The 17,779-nt window shown below is 45.0% G+C and overlaps 1 protein-coding gene, 1 pseudogene and 1 gene segment (V, D, J or C); all 3 read right to left on the reverse strand.

The window, feature by feature from the left end:
* LOC123789423 (immunoglobulin lambda-1 light chain-like) overlaps positions 1 to 8,235 on the reverse strand; it is a 28,113-nt gene extending 19,878 nt beyond the window's left edge. Inside the window, exons 1-2 of the mRNA XM_087860639.1 lie at positions 8,152 to 8,235; positions 1,584 to 1,962 (exon numbers count right to left, since the gene is read on the reverse strand). Of these exons, the coding sequence (XP_087716765.1) occupies positions 1,584 to 1,962; positions 8,152 to 8,235 (463 nt within the window). The remainder of the gene's footprint in view (positions 1 to 1,583; positions 1,963 to 8,151) is intronic.
* A 2,955-nt stretch (positions 8,236 to 11,190) lies between these two features.
* LOC148110424 (large ribosomal subunit protein uL29 pseudogene) lies at positions 11,191 to 11,613 on the reverse strand (annotated as a pseudogene).
* A 2,442-nt stretch (positions 11,614 to 14,055) lies between these two features.
* LOC148110425 (T cell receptor gamma variable 8-like) lies at positions 14,056 to 14,733 on the reverse strand. The segment is given in 2 exon segments: positions 14,056 to 14,606; positions 14,691 to 14,733. Coding segments are annotated over 2 exon segments (594 nt in total).
* Between the last annotated feature and the right edge of the window lie 3,046 nt (positions 14,734 to 17,779).

A 17,779-nucleotide genomic window follows, 5' to 3' on the forward strand; every position in this document is an offset into this window, starting at 1 on the left:
CGCTGTAGTGTTTCCCGGTTGTTGTGTGTTGAAAAGTCAGGGTGGCTCCATCTCCTGAGATGAGTCCCCATGTGCCCACTTGAATCCAGTTCTGCACTGCTCTCTTGGTTTAATGAAATAATCTGTGTAAAGAATTTAGCTCACACTGTGAAAACCTTAATCCCTCCTTTCATTTACTCCTCCCTGGAAAGGGTTCATGTTCTCTGACTATATTCCATTCAGGGGTCTTCTTACTTTGTTTCTGTAGACACCTAAGGGGACAGGTGAGGCCCTGTTGAGACCCAGGCCCTCCGGTTCCTCCTGCTGGGAACCACCGCAGTCAGGAATCATGATGGACAGGGTGTGGGACACAAGATCCTGAGGTTGCCCTGGGAAGGGCTGACACAGCTGTGGGAGGAATTCATTCTGCTTCCATAGCATCTGTGCACTTGATAGCAATGCCTGATTCTTAGAAGGAGAAACAGAATGAAGGTGTTGTCATGATCTCGGGAACTAGAAGTAAACAGCAGACATGACAATTATGTGATAAGATATCCATGTTACTAAAGGCAACAAATTTTGTGAAGTAAATGTTTTTCCTCATCCTTTGGAAGTGGACTCTTAAGGGATGGGAGGGGATTTTTCTATTTTCATACATTACTCTCTGTGTTTCCCTATTCCTTGAAAACTCACAACCACCCAGTTACTAATCACAAAACTCAATTCTCAACAATTATCTTATATTTTATTAATTTGTGAGGGACATTGCTTTTCTTTTCTTTAGAGATGTAGGCAGTGTGTATTATCTTTCTTTTTAACCACCTGATCCTTATTCAGGATCTTCAGGTTTCTTTGTAGAACCCTGGAGAACAAAGAGCCATATCCACCATGTTGGAGACACCTGATGTGCTCAGGGGCCTGTTCCATTGGAGCAGTGCTGGTTTTCTCCCAGCATTGAGCCCTGAATGTGGAGTGAGGTGCCCCTTCTACCTCTAGGATACAGGATTTATACCTTGGTCTCTCCTTGCCCCCAAATAGCTGATTGTTTACTTCAGGATTTAATGATCGTTGGGTTCCTTCAGGATGGCCACAGACACTAATAAAGGACATACAATTTTTACATCTGACAGATCATTGTACCTCTGAAGAACTGTAATGGTCATGAATAAAATCAATAAGTAATAATAACCAGAAATATCCATATAAATTGTATATCCCTTCCTGTGTTCATTCTGAACCCTTCAGATACTAGACTTCCCTGTCTCTACAGTGAAAAAAACAGAAAAAATTGATTTTTCTCTGAACCATCCATCCTGTATTTTCACAGTTTCCGGACAGCTGAATTTAGTGGGAAATAGTGTCAAATTGCTATAATTTGGACCACAGGTGCTGCTATTACGTGGGGCTCACTGTGTGAGCAGAATCTAAGATGTCTGCCTGCAGAGTTCAGGAAATACCGCAGAGGGAGCTGGTCAGGCTGCCACCCAGCTGCGCAGCCTCCGTGGTCGCCCGCATGGAGCAGGATGTGGGTGGGTCAGACCTGAGGACGGTTTTTGTGCAGCTTCTCTTGGCGACGCTCACGCTGTGGATCCAATCCCAGCAGCCACAGTAGTACACGGCCTCGTCTTCTTTCTGTAGGAAATCTATTCTCAACATTGAAGTGGAAGTGCCAGCATTCTTACTTGCCTCAAGTTTATTGTTCTTCCCATCTGAAGGAACTTGAACACGGTTTGTTATGACATGTGTTAGATGTTCTATCTCCTGACCTGGTTTCTGCTGGTACCAGTGTATGGTTTCACTGTTCAAGTCCTTAGCCGACACCTTGCATGATATGCGGGCAGTCTTATGTCTCGCTCTGGAAATTGATATTCCAGGTTGTTCCAATTTCACTTGCCCAAGGCCAACAGCAAGCAAAGAAGAGAGATTCCCATGAACAAATGAAATGGAGAAAATTTCTTGAGTCTCTCCTGTAGACTGAAGTGACTGGGGGACAACTCACAAGCCCGGAGGGACGAGAGGATGACAGCTTCCAGCAGTGGCATCCCGTTGGCCTGGCTGGCTCCCCTGTGACAACGTAAGAAGTGAGGTCCCTGATAACAGGACTTGTCAGGCCAGCGGCAGGAGGGCGGGGCTGGGTCTGGTTTCTCAGAAGTGGTGGCTTAGATAGTTCCCTGGGGTTGTTCATGATCTGCCACAGATCTGAGCAGGTCTGGGGCTTCCTGTGCCCCATGAGTGCTGGGCAGATGGGGTGAGAGTGTTTCCAATCTGGAAAGAAATTCCTGGTATGAATGTGTCCATCTGGCCAGAGCACACCCATCAGCCATTCTCCCTGGAATCCCATTCTGCAGAAACATTGCTCAGAAACACGAGGACAGGGGCGCCTGGGTGGCACAGCGGTTAAGCATCTGCCTTCGGCTCAGGGCGTGATCCCGGCGTTATGGGATCGAGCCCCACATCAGGCTCCTTCCTCTGCTATGAGCCTGCTTCTTCCTCTCCCACTCCCCCTGCTTGTGTTCCCTCTCTCGCTGGCTGTCTCTATCTCTGTCGAATAAATAAATAAAATCTTTAAAAAAAAAGAAAAAGAAACACGAGGACAGGCCTTCTGCATTCAGCCCCTATGTGTGTCTGTCTCTGATTTGCTGTTGATCTGGGACTGGGATGAGAAACCTACCTTAACACAGCACAACAGAACAACAGACGGTGAACTATCTCATCGACGTTATTGAATATGCCTCGCACATAAGCATTTTTAAAGTTAACTGGGATGTCACCAGGCAGATTAGGACTCAGAGAAATCAAATTTCAATTATAATCTGGGCGCCTCCAAGAAGGGACTAGGCTGAAGTTGCTGGGGATACATGGGTCAGAGCCGTCTCTGCAAACCAGCTTCTAACTCACTCTGGGCCTTGCAACTGTCTCGTGAGCGTGATGTCACAGGCAAGGTCATTTTCAAAGAAATGTTGTGCTTCATATGTAATGATCAGCTTTGTAATTAACATACGTCTACTATCCATCGTGGACTTGCGATTTGTCGGCATTGTTTTAAAACATTTTCTTGTACTATTTTATTTAATCCTCTCCGCAGCCCGATGTGATAGCTATTATGATTAATCTCCATCTCGCAAAAAAGGACAGTGGAAAAGAGAAGTGCCTCATGCAAAATACAAAGCCAGTAATATGAGAACACATATAAGTAAGAGTTGTTCCTTGTAGAAAATATGAGAAAAATGAGATATAAAAATAATAATACCAGGCACCCTCATTTACTGTTAATTTGATTTTTTTTACATATTTAAGAAGTAGAAACAAATTTGCTTGGAATTTTATATGTAAATGTGCATTTTTAAGTGAGATTTGCATATTTGGCTTTGTATTTTCTTTATTTGGTTGACTTATTGTGAGCAATATTGCAATTCTTTAAATTATCTATGAAAATACTATTTTTAAGTGCCAGAGTTAATTAAACACCCTCCTCTACCACTTAACCCATTTAGTTAACTTCGTGTTTTGAAAGTTTATCAGGTCTTTAAGATGTTATTGTCTATGTTTTTAATGACCTTTAAAATAGGTACCCTCCTGTATTACTGACTCCTTTGAATGGCGGCTGAGTTCTTTAATTATTTCATATCTGAGTTTCTATCTCTGTAATTGCCACAATAAATATCTTTCAGAAATTTAATCATGTTATCACTCTAAAAATGATGATGAACGTAGTGTATGTTCTGTGCCTGGCAATAATGTGTGTTTTTTATGTTTTCAAGTTATATTTTTATTATTACTAAAAAACAGAAAAAAGACTTTGTTAAATAATATTTTAATTGTGGGGCACCTGGGTGGCTCAGTTGGTTTAGCATCTGACTCTTGATTTCAGCTCAGGTCACGATCTCAGGATTGCGAGATCCATCCACGTGTTGGGCTCCACACTGTGCATGGAGCCTGCTTAAAATTCTCTCTCTCCCTCTCTTTCTGCTCCTCCCCCCCAGCTCACACACAAACTCTCTCTCTCAAAAAAAGAAAAATAATATTTTAATTGTAAAAATTCTTGTAGTTCCTTTCTTGAAAATATCTAAAATCAGTAAAAGAATAATGAAGGAAGTAACCTATCCACCCTTTCAGGGGAAAAGACTATCTTAAAACTCAGATACACCAGGGGTGCCCGGGGGGCTCAGTCAGTTAAGTGTCCAACTCTTAATTTCAGCTTAGGTCCTGATCTCAGAGTCCTGATCTCAGGGTGCTATTCGTCATGGTTTAGTGTAAGCAGAGGAAGGACTCCAGGTGACATGACCTCTGTGGGAGAATAAAACTACACCAGCTACAAATTTCCCAAACAGCATCCTCATTGCACATTTTGATTCTTACTTTAGTCCAGGTACGAGGTTTTCACCACTCTCCATGTTGTTGATCTATGGTATTTCCTGCTAAAGCAAGTTCACAATACGGAGAAAATAGCCCTTTCTCCTCCACTAGTGAGTAAGGTCCTGGGGCAGACTGTCCACAACGGGAACTCTTCCAGATGTCTGCTTGCTGTGGCCCTTTGGCCATGGCTTCTTGAGTGACCGGTCATTCTGTCCTGACCAGGCTCTGCTGGGGGGGCAGCAGGAGTGGAACCATCTGTATTTATCCACAAATGTCAGAGTATATTCTGGGAAAGTTAATAAACACTAAGGGAATTCAAAGTGACCCAATAGTGCAATTGAAACATTGGACTCTGTGTTTAGAAACATATCTCTAATGTATTTAGAGACTATGTATTTAGAAACATATCTCTAATCAATTCTTTCTTCTATGAAATAAGTTTATTTACAGATTTTTATGATGATCACGTGATTTCCTGGACAGACATAACATCTAGCTCATTATCTGGCAGCCAGGGGAGCTAGATGGATGTCAATTCCATTTTGTTCATTGCCAGCACCGTCAGCCTGAGCTTTCACACTTACTGAAAATCTCCGGGGAATGAAATACTGCTCCTTGCTTCTCTCTGAGATAATCAGACATTTCAACATCCACAGTCTCTAAATAGGAACTCAAGTCAGTACCAGACATTCGGGTGCATGATTAGTGACATCCGTGGGGGTACAACTGATACCCATCAGACTCCCTTTCCTCTTTCCTCTGATACCAAGGCATTGACCGGAGAGGCTCAGGAAGCTGTGCAGGCTGAGGCTGAGGCCCAGCCAAGGCTGAGGTCTGGGCTTGGGACCAGTGTTGCTCAGCACTGGGAAGGATGTGGTCACAATCATAAGGGGTGTGTGTGTGCTTATTAACTTGGCTGTCATGATACTGTAGGTCTAGGGGCCTTTATATTAGGTCATCATGTCCTCTTCTTCTTCTACACATTTTATATTAAGAAACAAAGAGGAACAGACAGAATTTTATGTGCCTCGTGGTTGTGTATTTCTTTGTCTGTAACTAATCTCGAACAAGATTTTTTTCAAGGAATTATCTGATCCCCAAAAACCTGATTTGGTGTTTATCACTACCTGTGTATATGAAGAGTTAAAACTGGATACTCTGCAGTGAAAATGGCATTTCTCCTATTGAAATAAATTTTTTCAATTGCTTCAATTATATCTGTGAATGTGCAACTATAAACAAAAGAATAGCGTTTCCAACAAAAGCCAAAGTTGTCAAGGAATAAAATACTAATTTTTTAAAAAATCCCTCAATCAATCCATGAAGTAGGGGAACAAATTCACATTCCAAGAGGGAAGAGCAAATGAATATTTGTAGCCATAGCACCCTGTCTGCTCAGGCTGTATGCCCAAGAAGGAGGATGAGGAATAGAGAGGGAACCTGGAACAGGAGGAGGAAGAGGGAGGCTGCCAGAGTGTTAACAGGGGAAATGGGTGGCTCAGGGCCTGGTACCCAGATCTGTCATTTCTGAGATTGCTCTGAAGGTCAGCTTTACCCATAACTATTTGACACCAAATGAGCAATATGCAGTCCATTAAGGTATGCATCCACTAAGATAAAAGTTACCTCTAGGATAATTCTTAGGAAGATTATTATTTCATCAAGATTATTTAGTTGATTTCACTAGGAATGTTGGCCCAAGGTACCAAGTCTGCTATGACCTGACATCACCTTATAACTTTTTAGATGACCGTCATCACTGGTCTCTCTGCCCATCTAACTCCCAGGACACATGTCAAACCCTTCGAAGACCTTTTATACAGACCTTGGCTCTGAATCTGTTGTGGCCCCCAGGGTCTGGGAGTCCCCTTGTTTGGTGTGGAAGTAGGAGAGCTGTCTCCCCACCACCTCATTGGAAGAAGAGAGAGGTTGCCATGAAACTCCCAACTGTACTCTTTAGAGAAAGTCTTTATGGAATCAATGTCCCCAGTGACTTAGGCTCTCCTTGTTTCTGGGCTGGACGTAGCTCAGGAGCCAAAGATTGGAATTACCAATTTTGTCCATCTCCTAAGGTGGCTAGGCCAGGGTTTCTCAACCTCAGCATTATTAACATTTTGGGCTCAATATTTGTTTGACATGGGGTAGGGCTGTCTTGTGCTTAGTAGGACATTGAGCAACATTCCTGGCCTCTACTCATGAGATGCCTATAGCACCCCCAACTTTGGTGATGACCAGAAATGTTTTCAGACATGGCCAATGTCCTCTGGAGGGGGGATTGTCCCCAGCTGAGAATCGCTGGTCTAGGCCCCTTCTTGTAGGAAACAGACACACCTTCTTACTATTGTCTTGACCTTCCTTCAACCAGCCAAGACTGGGACAAAATGAAGCTACCATTAAACATCCAACACACAAGAGTTCTGTTCGCTCATGGACAACATCATTAATATTCTTTAGTATGTTCTCTGTTCTTGGTGATTTCCCTCCCTCATCTGGGTGAGCATAACAGCAAATGACTCTGTCACTTTGTTAGCATATAGCTTCTCCCTTGCTTCACCAGTTGTTATCTGTTACTTCCATAAAACCTGTGCTAAATTTCACCTCTTCTACATCAGCCGTATGTTTAGTCATTGGTAAATTTCCCTACTGTTTCAAGCATGGTGCCTTCCCTTTGGTGAGAGCTCCTTAGATATTGGTTGTCATTAAATAATAATTCATATTGTAGATCTTATTAGAACAAATGAAAGATGTTAAAATAAAACTATAAATCTTTACTTTAATATAGTCTGTACAATTTCTAAAACATTTATATTCTTTGGCTCATTTTATCTAAACGATGATATTTTGAGGCAGGCAGTGATTTCCAGAAGGATGAGGACGTAACATAAGGCTTCTCAGGTAGTAAATGGTGGAGCTGAATGTCAAACTTATTTCTTTAATACAAAGTCCACACATTGTAATATAGAACAGAGCCCAAAGGCATTCCCCTCTGCTTTAAAAAAAAATTATTTAAATCAATTTAGTTAACATAGAGTGTATTATTAGTTTCAGGGGTAGAAGGGAGTGATTCATCAGTTGCATATAACACCCAGTGCTCATCACAACTGCCCTCCTTCATGCCCACCACCCAGTTACCCCATCCCCCCACCTACCTGCCCTCCAGCAACCCTCAGATTGTTTTCAATGGTTAAGAGCCCCCACTGCTTTTAAATCCAATTCTGCATGTTATCGGCATGATTTATTCGCTATCTTACACTCAGTGTCCTCAGCCATGTAAATGCAATAAGAGTTCACGGTCTGACATCTGCTTGCCCCTCTTCCCATGCCACATCCTCCCTGGCAGCAGTAAAGGAAGCGAGCATAACTTGACCATTTTAGCCAGGGCTGCTGTTTTGTCTTTCAAACATCTGAGCTCCAACAGGCTCCTGGGAGGAACCCTCATCAGAGTGGACTCCTGTCTGTGTCTTATCTACACCCTCTTTAAATGGGGCCCAGGCCACAAATAATAATGACAAGCGCTATAGTTATTGAACTCTTAGTGTGACAGGCATGGATCCTAGGACTTTGCGTGTATTAACTCTGTATGTCTTTCAGCAACTCTTCGAGGTAGGAACACTTATTATACCCTTTTAAATGCTGGAGAGACTGGATCTCAGAATGTTGAGCCGGTTAGCTGTATGCTCTGGGGGGCACGTACATACGCTAGGGAATAGGGTCATCAAAGTTGGAAAGGGACACACTCCATCACAAATGTCTGAACTCAACTGATGCTCTGTATAGAGGTCTCCAAACATTCTTGGTTCACTTTTGAATTTTTACCATGGTGGTTATGTCCGGCATGAACCTCTTGTCTCCAGATTTGGGCACAGAGATCTCTGTTCCACCATACGGCCTAATGCTCATGTTCTCATCATCAAGGTTATTCCATTTCTGAGCTGCAATCAGACTGTTACCAGTGGGGCTGGGAGTGTGTCCAGGGGCATTTCAAATTCAGCAAACCAAGTAGTCCAAACAACTTCTCAATTCAGTCACCATGATTGACCTGGACGTCCTTCACTCTCTTGTCCATCCAACTATGGCGAGTATTTCTGTACTCCCCAGCGGGCCGAGAGTGGGAGAGGGCAGCACCAAAGGTGGTAATCAAGGAGCACATCCTCGTGTTCCATCTTGATGCTTTCCTTTGCTCAATAAACATCTTTTGTTATACCCGTCTTTTCTTGGAAAAAAAATCTTGGAATCCAGAAGTCAGAAAAAAATTGATTGCATAATAAAATTCTCTGCAGAAAATTGTCTGTAGATTGTCACTAAGTTCACACCAGGGGGATCAATTTAAATAACTGTGTGGCTCTGGGGAATGGAACACGTTGCAGATTAAAAAAACAAAAACAAAACTATTCATACAAAGGGTGGTTAAATTCTACATTTCCCCAAAAAATGTCTTCTTCAAAAACTTTTGTTTTGTTTTGCTCATCACTGTGGATCAAAACTCAGATTTTGTCATCAGACAGGTCTAGATTCAGATTCCAATACAGTGTTTACTATCAGGGCAATTAATTTATCAAAGTTTAAATTTCTATCTATAAATACCTATAAAATTGAGATGATGATGATAATAATGGATATCTCAAAATATTGTTATTAAGATTACGTAACAGAAAGTAAATGAAATACTTAATAGAGTGCCTAGTCGACAAGGAATACTCAATTAGCAATAGCTTTCATTATGTTCTTATCAGAACATTACATAATATTTATTCATTTTCAAATGGAACTCAGCTCCTTGGGAGACTGACTGCACATTCACCTCTATGCACAGAAACCACTGAATTCTTTGCTTTGATTTGGCTGAGCAAAGAAAAGGTGTAGAGTCAAAGAAATGTGTTGACCCACGAACTGCAAATGCTAATTCTACCACTTCCAGAATATAACTGCGGATTTTTGGTAATTATTATTTTGTAACTTTGATTTAGAAGTTAAAAAATAAAGGCAACAGAACTACAGTAGTTAGGAATGATCAGCTTGTGATTGCAACAGTTAAGAGTTGACTCACAGATGGCAGGAAAGTAGATTGAGGAAGGTCAGAAAGGATAAATCAGTTATAACAAATGTGAGAGGCTGAATTTTGTTGACGTTACGAAAGTGGCGGGCATTTCTCTAGTCTCAATTATTTAATAAGGGTTGGGATTCTTTTCATTACTATATACTTGTTTATTGTATTAAAGAACATCGTGAACACAGAATTGGATTCATCATAAATTGGCTCATAAAGCACTATAATCGCTGATTACAGTGGATCTCTTTTCTGTTATTTACTTTATTTGAATTACGCGTGGGTGACTTACTTTTCAAGCGAACACATACCAGAGAATCCCTTATTTAAGAGCATTACAAATCACCTACATGCTCTTTTCTTAGTTCATCAACTAGAAAAACATGGAATTTAGTGATAATCTCTCAACACTTGTCTCGTTTCCTGTGTTGTTACTGACGGGACAGGGCACATCCTGTTCTGTTAGAGATGGGACCTTGGCGGCTTTGTGGAAAGTGACATGAATCAATTTAGATACAATCTTCCTCTTACTCCCCTATTCCAATGGTTTGACTAATCTGGGGACAAGCATAACCACTTCTTTGACCATCTGCTTGGTTTTCTCCTTTTGCTCCTGCAGATGTCCACCTCTCTTTACCTTGCCCTGGACATTACTAGACCGACCCTCACGGACTGCATCTGTGGTCTTCCTTATCTTCTGGTTGCTGTTGGAAGCAGTCAGTGGGAGCACCAGCAGGAGACTGGGAAGTGGGAGCAGAGTGAGCTCAGGGTTCCCTCCCTGCCAAGTGGCCTTGGGTTGGCTGCAACCTCCCCTGTATCCAACGTCCGGTGTCATCTACCCCAGAGCCAGAGGTTCATGCTCAGGGACCAAGAGATGCAGGTGGGAGTGGCCATTTCCTTTCATACCAGTTAACCCACTGGAGGAATTTGTTTCTTTTCTCCCAGGGCCCTGGATCCACAGGCTTGGAAATCCAATGCCCAAGAAGGAATGCTTTCGTCAGGTGACATGGTGATGGTTCTCTGAACTTCAACCTCGACTGGCCAACATTCAGTAGAAATCAGAGCAAAGGTGCCCATTAGTGGAATCCACACGGGTTAGCCTCCTGGAGCACTGAGCAGGGTGGAGAAACAAGGAATGTCCATCCTGGGCAGGAAACAAGGTTTTGGAGAATTCTCCCTTTATGCCCCTCAGCATCCACGCTTGTCCTTTGACTGGGAGAGAAATCCATGCCCCCAAAGAAGGGGACACAGAGTCCTATTTGAAATTTTTCTTTTCTCAGTCTCCAGGTGAAGATTACATGAAAATGATCTTCTAGCAACATTCCCCGAAATTAGGAGATTGTGTGTTCAGGCAACAAAAGTGCCGAACAACGTTGCTGAAGGAAACTCTGTTTGTGTGCAAACTGCCTGCAATCCTGCTTGAGAGGATCCCGTTCCTGCATCTGCATGTGGACAAAAGGGACTTAAAGACAGCAAGGAAGGTACAGTACAGTGTTAACAAGAAGACTGAGATTTGTGCAGCCCTCTGTAGTACCTGGTATCTGTCCTACACAGAGGAAAAGACACCCTCTTCCCAGAAGCTACTCTGGGCTCTCCCAAGTGTGAACCTTGTCTCTAACTTGGCAGAATGTCAATGAGAATCAGGAGAGAAAATAAGATTTTGTTTTATAAAGATTACAAAGTTGTTTGAGGCGGGGGAGAAGAGTGAACAAGACAGAGCCAGTTACAGGCCTTTCTAACCCTCAAATTTCTCATGTTGTGTCTAAGTGCTCAATAATATGCAGAGATTTTTAGTATTAAGAACCACATTAATTCTTTTTTTTCCCCCCAGCTTGTTTGTGCTTTATTGATGCTGGTGCCCGGGCCTCAACTGCATACTTCTGCAGCCGGGACAGCTGTTGCTTCCACAGCTGCTGCTGGTCCTCAGGTTTGCCTCCTCCTTGTTCAGCCAGCGGCCAGGCACCTGTCTCCTTGGGCTGCAGATCCGTATCCTGGGTTTGTACTGCGTACCCTTGTAGGATTTCCTGATGTTCTCTTTCTGCGTCTGGTTGATGCTGGTGAGAACACAGGTGATGGGTTTGTGAACAGCTCTGTTCCCGGAGAGCTTGGCAGCGGCCCTCCTGTCACTTTATTGAGGCGTAACTGGACAGCCCCACCTTCAAGTCTTCCTGCTGTTGAAGCAGCTCCTCCTTCTTCTTGCCAGGAGGGTCTGGAGCCTTCATCTTGACCATGGCTATATAATCCACCACCGCCTAGGGACTGAAGCCGAGGGCCATGTGAATTCTTTCTAAAATAAATTTTAAAGTAAAATGTGAAAGCAGTACAAGATTTCTATGTGACAATTTAGGGAATGTGGAGGTGACACAGAAAAAACTACCCTGATCTCAATGTGCAGAGGTGACCTCTCCAAAATTCTGCCCTTTCCTCTGCCCCGGACTGCGTCCCTGAACCCGAACATAGACAGCACCCAGCACGACGGAGTGGGCATGGATTTCCAGGTGTGTCAGGCCGTTTTTTAGAACTGTGATCTTTACAGAGTGACTCCGAGGTAACAGACACCAATTTTTACACAGTACTTATGTATGGTCAGTTGGTAATGGATAACGCAGCCATGAAATCCTGATATTTAAGATGTCCTTAAACTGAATCAGCTTTAATGTGGTAGCATAATGTTGGTCAAATTATTCAAACTCATTGTGTCTCACCTACCTCAGGAATGAAGACGATGAGTTGAGCCCAAATTATCAGGAGATTCTGTGCAAAACCCCCCACCCGTGAGGTACTGGGAGCCCCTGTCTAATAGTAACAATGTCAATCTCACTTCAACAGACATTGAGGGAGTCACCACTCTATTCAGTGCTGTACATTCTAACAAGATTCAGTGTTTTTATGAATCAGACATTTAAATGACCATTTAATTAGCAAATGTTTGCTTAGGACGGGAGGGCTTGTTGGCCTCTGGCTGGTTTGCCTTTGGTGTGCGTGGCCAAAGCGTGTTGGTGAAGCTCCCTTGGCCCCAAGGAGAAAGGCAGGAGCAGTAAATGTCTCTAAGTGGGACTTGCCCCCAGCCCACCATGGGGCTGTTTGCGCCGGGCACAAGGCCACCGTCCTTCTAGTCATATGTAACTCAAAGGCAGTACGGAATCATGTCGACAACTTGGATGTAATAATTTGGGGTGACTTCTCATGAGAGCGTCTTCATACTTAGGTAATTTCTCTCTAACTAAACTGTAATAATCAGGTCTCAGAGTCACTCGTCTGTGGGGTCAGGCGCTGAGAGGGTACAACAAGAGGAAAGGGTTTGGTTGGAATAGGAAGTAGGGAAGACAGATGAACGAAGATCCCCCAAAACAGAGTGAAAATAAAGGTCTGCCCCTCCACACCCACCTCCTTCTGCACAAGCTGGAGTTGTTAGCCTTGACCCAGGCCTTCAGTACAAGGTCAGGGTGTAAGTTGGGCTCTTTCAGAAGAAGACATTCCTAAATTAAAAATCTCCCACCACAAAAACAGAAGCCCAGGGAGATCGATGAGGAGTTAGTGAACCCTAGAGTCCAATATCCCTGAGATTATATAGACTTTCAGTAATCATGCTTAGCAATGCAACGGAGGTGTATAAGACTTTGAAATTTCAGTTGAAAATGGGTTTAATTCAGTGTAGACCTCCTCAGAGAGCTTTCTCTCCCTCCCCTCATAGAGCAACAGGTATTTTCCTGTCTAGGGGTAGGGGATCAGGAGCACCAGTGTTCTTTCTTTCTTTTTTTGGTCTTTTGAATCAGCTGACTACCTTTATGAGAAGATAGTGAACATAGTGATATCTTATTTGTGTCACTTTGCTTTATACAGAAATCAGTCATATAATTTTAACCGTTAAATGTCCTCATTTTACAGATGAGAGAACTGAAGTCCAGGGAATCTGGTCCCCAAATCCCATATGGAGTAGCATTCGGGGAGAAGTGCAAGGCTGAGGCCCCCAGTCTCATCCAGGGCTGATGCGTCAACCTGCGTGAGGGCCATGTCCCCCCATCAGCGTAAGGGCCAGGCGTGCCAGTGCACGAGGGTGCTGGGAAGTTAGTGAGAATGTTCTCCGTGCTTCTGCTCACTGAGTCTCCACTGCAGAGTAACCCGCAGTGGGTGGGGCAGCATCTTAGACCCTAGATCAGGAGGTGACTTCCAATCTCAGCTTTCAAACATTTTATGGTAAATCTCCAGAAAGTCCTTCACCCTTGACTTCATTTGCACCATATTTACTTGCACATTCTTCAGGGCATTGTCAGATCTTTAAATTGCTGGTGTATAAGAGTGCTGTTGAATAGAAACGAATGTGGGTCAGCAATCGGAGCCAAAAATAAAAACTTCACAGCTGCTACATTAAAAAAAAGTAAAAAGAAGAAGTAAAATTCATGTTAGGACCATTTTTACTTAATAATCCCAGATATCCGAAGCCATTTCAAGCATGCAATCAATATAGAGATCATGAACGAGATATTTAATCATCTTTTTATAGTCTTCAAAATAATGGTTTGCATGTTACAGCAGCCCATCTCTGCTTGGACTAGTGGACTAGCTACATTTCACGTGCTCAGGAGCCACGTGTGGCTAGTGGCTCGTGGCTCCTGCCGTGAGCAGCACAGATTCTGCTCCAGATGCTTCAGAAACGCCGCGCTGGACGATCTTCAGAGAAGTCCCTCCGGACAGGACAGCTCCCTGGGTCTGCGCCAGCCTGGGCCCCGGGGCTCCTGAGCCTCCAGGGTTCTGCACAGTTGCCCCATGGAGGGGGCGTTAGCAAGAGTCCTGGGTGCTGAGGGCTGACCCCAGGGCAACCCCAGAGACCCAGAGGCTGTAGAAAGTGCCAGGCCTGGTGGGCCCAGAGTCAGAGACCTTTTTGCACTGGGACCAGGGGAGCAGGAGTGGCTGTGTGTTTCCCAGGCAGCGCAGTAGTACACGCCCTCGTCGCTCTTCTCCAGCTTCAGGACCGACAGGGTGCAGCTGGTGCCATCCTTGGCCTCTGTGGCAGTGACTTTGTCTGCTTTCTCGACTGTATCCCACCAGACATCTGACTGGTACATGGCCCGGCGGAGGAGCCTCTGGGGAGCCTTCCCCTCCTGGTGGCGGTACCAGTGGATGTAGTTGACCTTGGTTTTGGCTGTGCAGAGCAGGGAAGCCGAGCCGCTCTCACGTGCCACGACTACAGCTGGCTGCTCCAGTCTGACCTCTGCATGGCCACCTGCAAAGGGGACAGTGGTGAGGTGGTGGCAGGAGCCTGAGGGCACCCGACGCACCCTGCACTGGAGAGGGAGTCAGGACTTACTGGGAAACAGGAGGGCACAGAGGAAGGCAAGTGGACCCAGCATGATTCTCCTTCCCACCAGGGGGAGAAAGCCCAGGGGGACCCCAGGACTGCACCTGCTGGGAGAAGACTGGCTGGCTGGTGGCAGAGGGCAGATTAAGATCTGAGCCTCTGCTTCCCTGAGGCACCTGCGGGTACTGGTGAGAGAGAGGCTGGAGGGAGGGAGGGGCCAGAGGGCTGGGACAGGTCTGACCACAGGGGGGGAGGGAACATCCATGGTCAGGGTTCTGAGAAACACTGAGGAATGTTAGTGCAGGGAGAGCACCAGCGATAACAGCAGTCCTTGACTGGACATCAGTAGCCTGAGCGCTGCACGAATTGCTTTCTGCCCCTTGTTTGATCACATCCTGAAAATCACCTTGTGGGATGAATATTGCTATCCACTGTTTAGAAATGGGGAAAGCCTGGCTCATATTTTAAGTAACCCTTCCAAGGCAGCATGCCTACAGGGAATTAGGTGATGGGGATGTGAGCCAGGTCTGCCTGGAGACAAATCTCAAACCTCAAAGGGCCACTCAGTACTGACAGAGCACCGGGTGTGCAGGTGGCTCGGGACGCAGGGGCAGCACACAGCAGAGATCCTGCTGGAAAGGCAGCAGCCCCCTGAGCTAGCATTGCAGCATTTCTCCCGGTGGTCTCCTCGGAAGATGGCAATGCCCTAACGTGCATGATAGCTGTGTCGTGTTAGACAAGCTAGTTCTCCTTGGCCTCACACGTCAGAGCGAGCTCATTAGGTTGCATGCGGAGTAAGCAGGGAGTGTGAGCAAAGCATGTGTCCTGTCCCGGATGAATACAACAAGCTCAGGAAATGCTGGGCATTGGTGTTTCATCTTAAAACTGGACTGGTTGTAGTAGATGATTCCTGGGGTCCTCATAGTGTAGAATTACAGGGAATATTACAGTCATGGGAAATCAGGTGTGTGTGTGTGTGTGTGTGTGTGTGTGTGTGTGTGTGTGTGAGTGTGATTGTGTGTGTGTGTGTGTCTGTGTGTGTGGCCAGAGGAAGAAGCCTGCATTGAGCCAGGGAGCAGTGCAGACCAGGGGGTGGGACAAGGTCCTGCAATTCCAGTGTCAGACCCTCAGAAATGGTAAAGGCAGGGTCTCAGTAAGGGTCAGCTGAGAAATGCATCTGAAATGAAGATTCAATTCAGTCAAGGCAGCATTGAGCTTCAACTGAAAGGAACATTCCTTTTTAGTTGTGCTGGTATACCAGCGCCTCGTGGATATTGCGATGTTCATTCGTTATGGTAATTACAGCCTATCGACCTGGAGGGAGAGGGCAGGGGGGATGGCCAGGAAGGGGACTTGGCTGGGGCGGGGAGGTTTGGGTCCTTCACACCCAGTACCAGACCCGGCTCCTGAGCTCCTCCTCTTGGGGAGCACTGAAAGGCAGACGTGCTGAGCTGTCACCAGGATTCGAGGCTCAAGTGTCCCAAAATGCAGGCTTTGAGGTAGTGTAGAGTTGGTGAGGTGTTGACTACAATACTCTGCTAGAAGAATATTCCAGGGCCATCATTCAAACCCTCAGCAGGTGTGAGGGCAGCTGTGGTACAGTGTGAAGTGGGAAAGAGAGTGGCAATGGTGGGAGGTGACGTCTGCACAGGAAAATGACAGGTGGAAAGAGTCTGAATATAGAAGGTGAGTAATGTGTGTGGTGGGAAATTGGGTAGCCTCTTTTCTTTCTATTTTTCTAGATTTCTACCAATATGTAAATCTTACTTTTGGGAGGATAATCCTCAACCATCTATTGTTTCATGAAAATAAATTTAATGTCACATCGTCAGCATTCAAAACTCTGTTTCTCTCAATTACCGCTTTTATTCAAACACCTGTTGGCCATGACCAGCCTTAGCGTGTAATGACGGCTGCCAAATACTCTCTTGGGTGTGTCAAATGACAGAAGTAAAGCAATTTGATCTGTAGAGTGTGGTGTCCTTTATTCAAAGGGGAGCAATCCATGGGTTGGGGAGCTCAGTGTCTCACAAGCAGGGGAGCCCTCTGCCCCAGGGATTTTGGGCAAGCGGGAGTTTTATAGAGACTTAGAAGCAGCAAACTGGGAACAGGGAGGAATAGCTGGAGGTCAGGGAATGAGGAGAGAGTATTTGGCTTAGGTTGATTGGTTGGGGTGTATATCTGATCTCATTTGGAACAGGGAAATCGTGACAGATTCCTGATATTTGGGGCCTGGCTTCCTGGGACATACTGCATTTCTGGTCACAGTAGCTATTTTAAATTCTATGTCATTCTATCTGTGTCATTTGTTTTCTGATGACCACTGTCTGCTGCTCTCTTCCATCCATCGTCCCTTTCTTCTCTTGGGTCCTCTTGTCGGGTCTCCTGGGGCCTGTGGGATGCAGGCCTGTGGGTCTGTGCTCGCGATCATGGCAGGATGGGTCCATGGTCACAAACACGTGTTTACTCCTTCGTCGTCTCCTGATGATTGCACCTGCCACACAAGACATCAGAATGATGTTGGTGGTGACGAAGACCTGTCACCAGCATTGCTGCCCTGGGGACACGGTCATCACATACACACTAGTGCTTGTGTTTCTATCTCAGCTGGCCATGACGTGCTACCTAGGAACACTAGAAGGAAGAGTCTGTTTATCATGAATTAGAATGTCCTAGGATTTCATGACCTGTAAATGGGTCTCTCTAGACATTGTTTTCTGACCACAGGGTGGCTGGTCTATTGTGTTCTTAATGAACTTTGTGAGGGCACATACCTCTGTATCAAGAGCACTTGGAGAACAGCCTGGAAGATGCTAGATGTTTAATATATATGTATGAGATATTGTATCATGTGACTGTTTTAGAGGATTCTTATTAGTGTGTCAATAAAACTTAATTACATATTGTATCTTTCCTGCACAGGGGATTAGAAGAAACCGGCAGAGAACAGAATTTTCACGCAGTCAGTCTGGGCTGAGACTTGGATGAGAATGTGACTTTATGCAAATCACGACTCAACACACTGGGCTGAAATAGGGGTAGAGAGTGGAGGAGACAGGAAGTCAGACTAGGGCCCAGTTCTTGCTCCCGGACCCAGT

The sequence above is a fragment of the Ursus americanus genome, chromosome 3, assembly GCF_024610735.1.
Source record: "Ursus americanus isolate L20-20 chromosome 3, mUrsAme1.1.p, whole genome shotgun sequence".
In the NCBI taxonomy this organism is placed as follows: Eukaryota; Metazoa; Chordata; class Mammalia; order Carnivora; family Ursidae; genus Ursus; species Ursus americanus.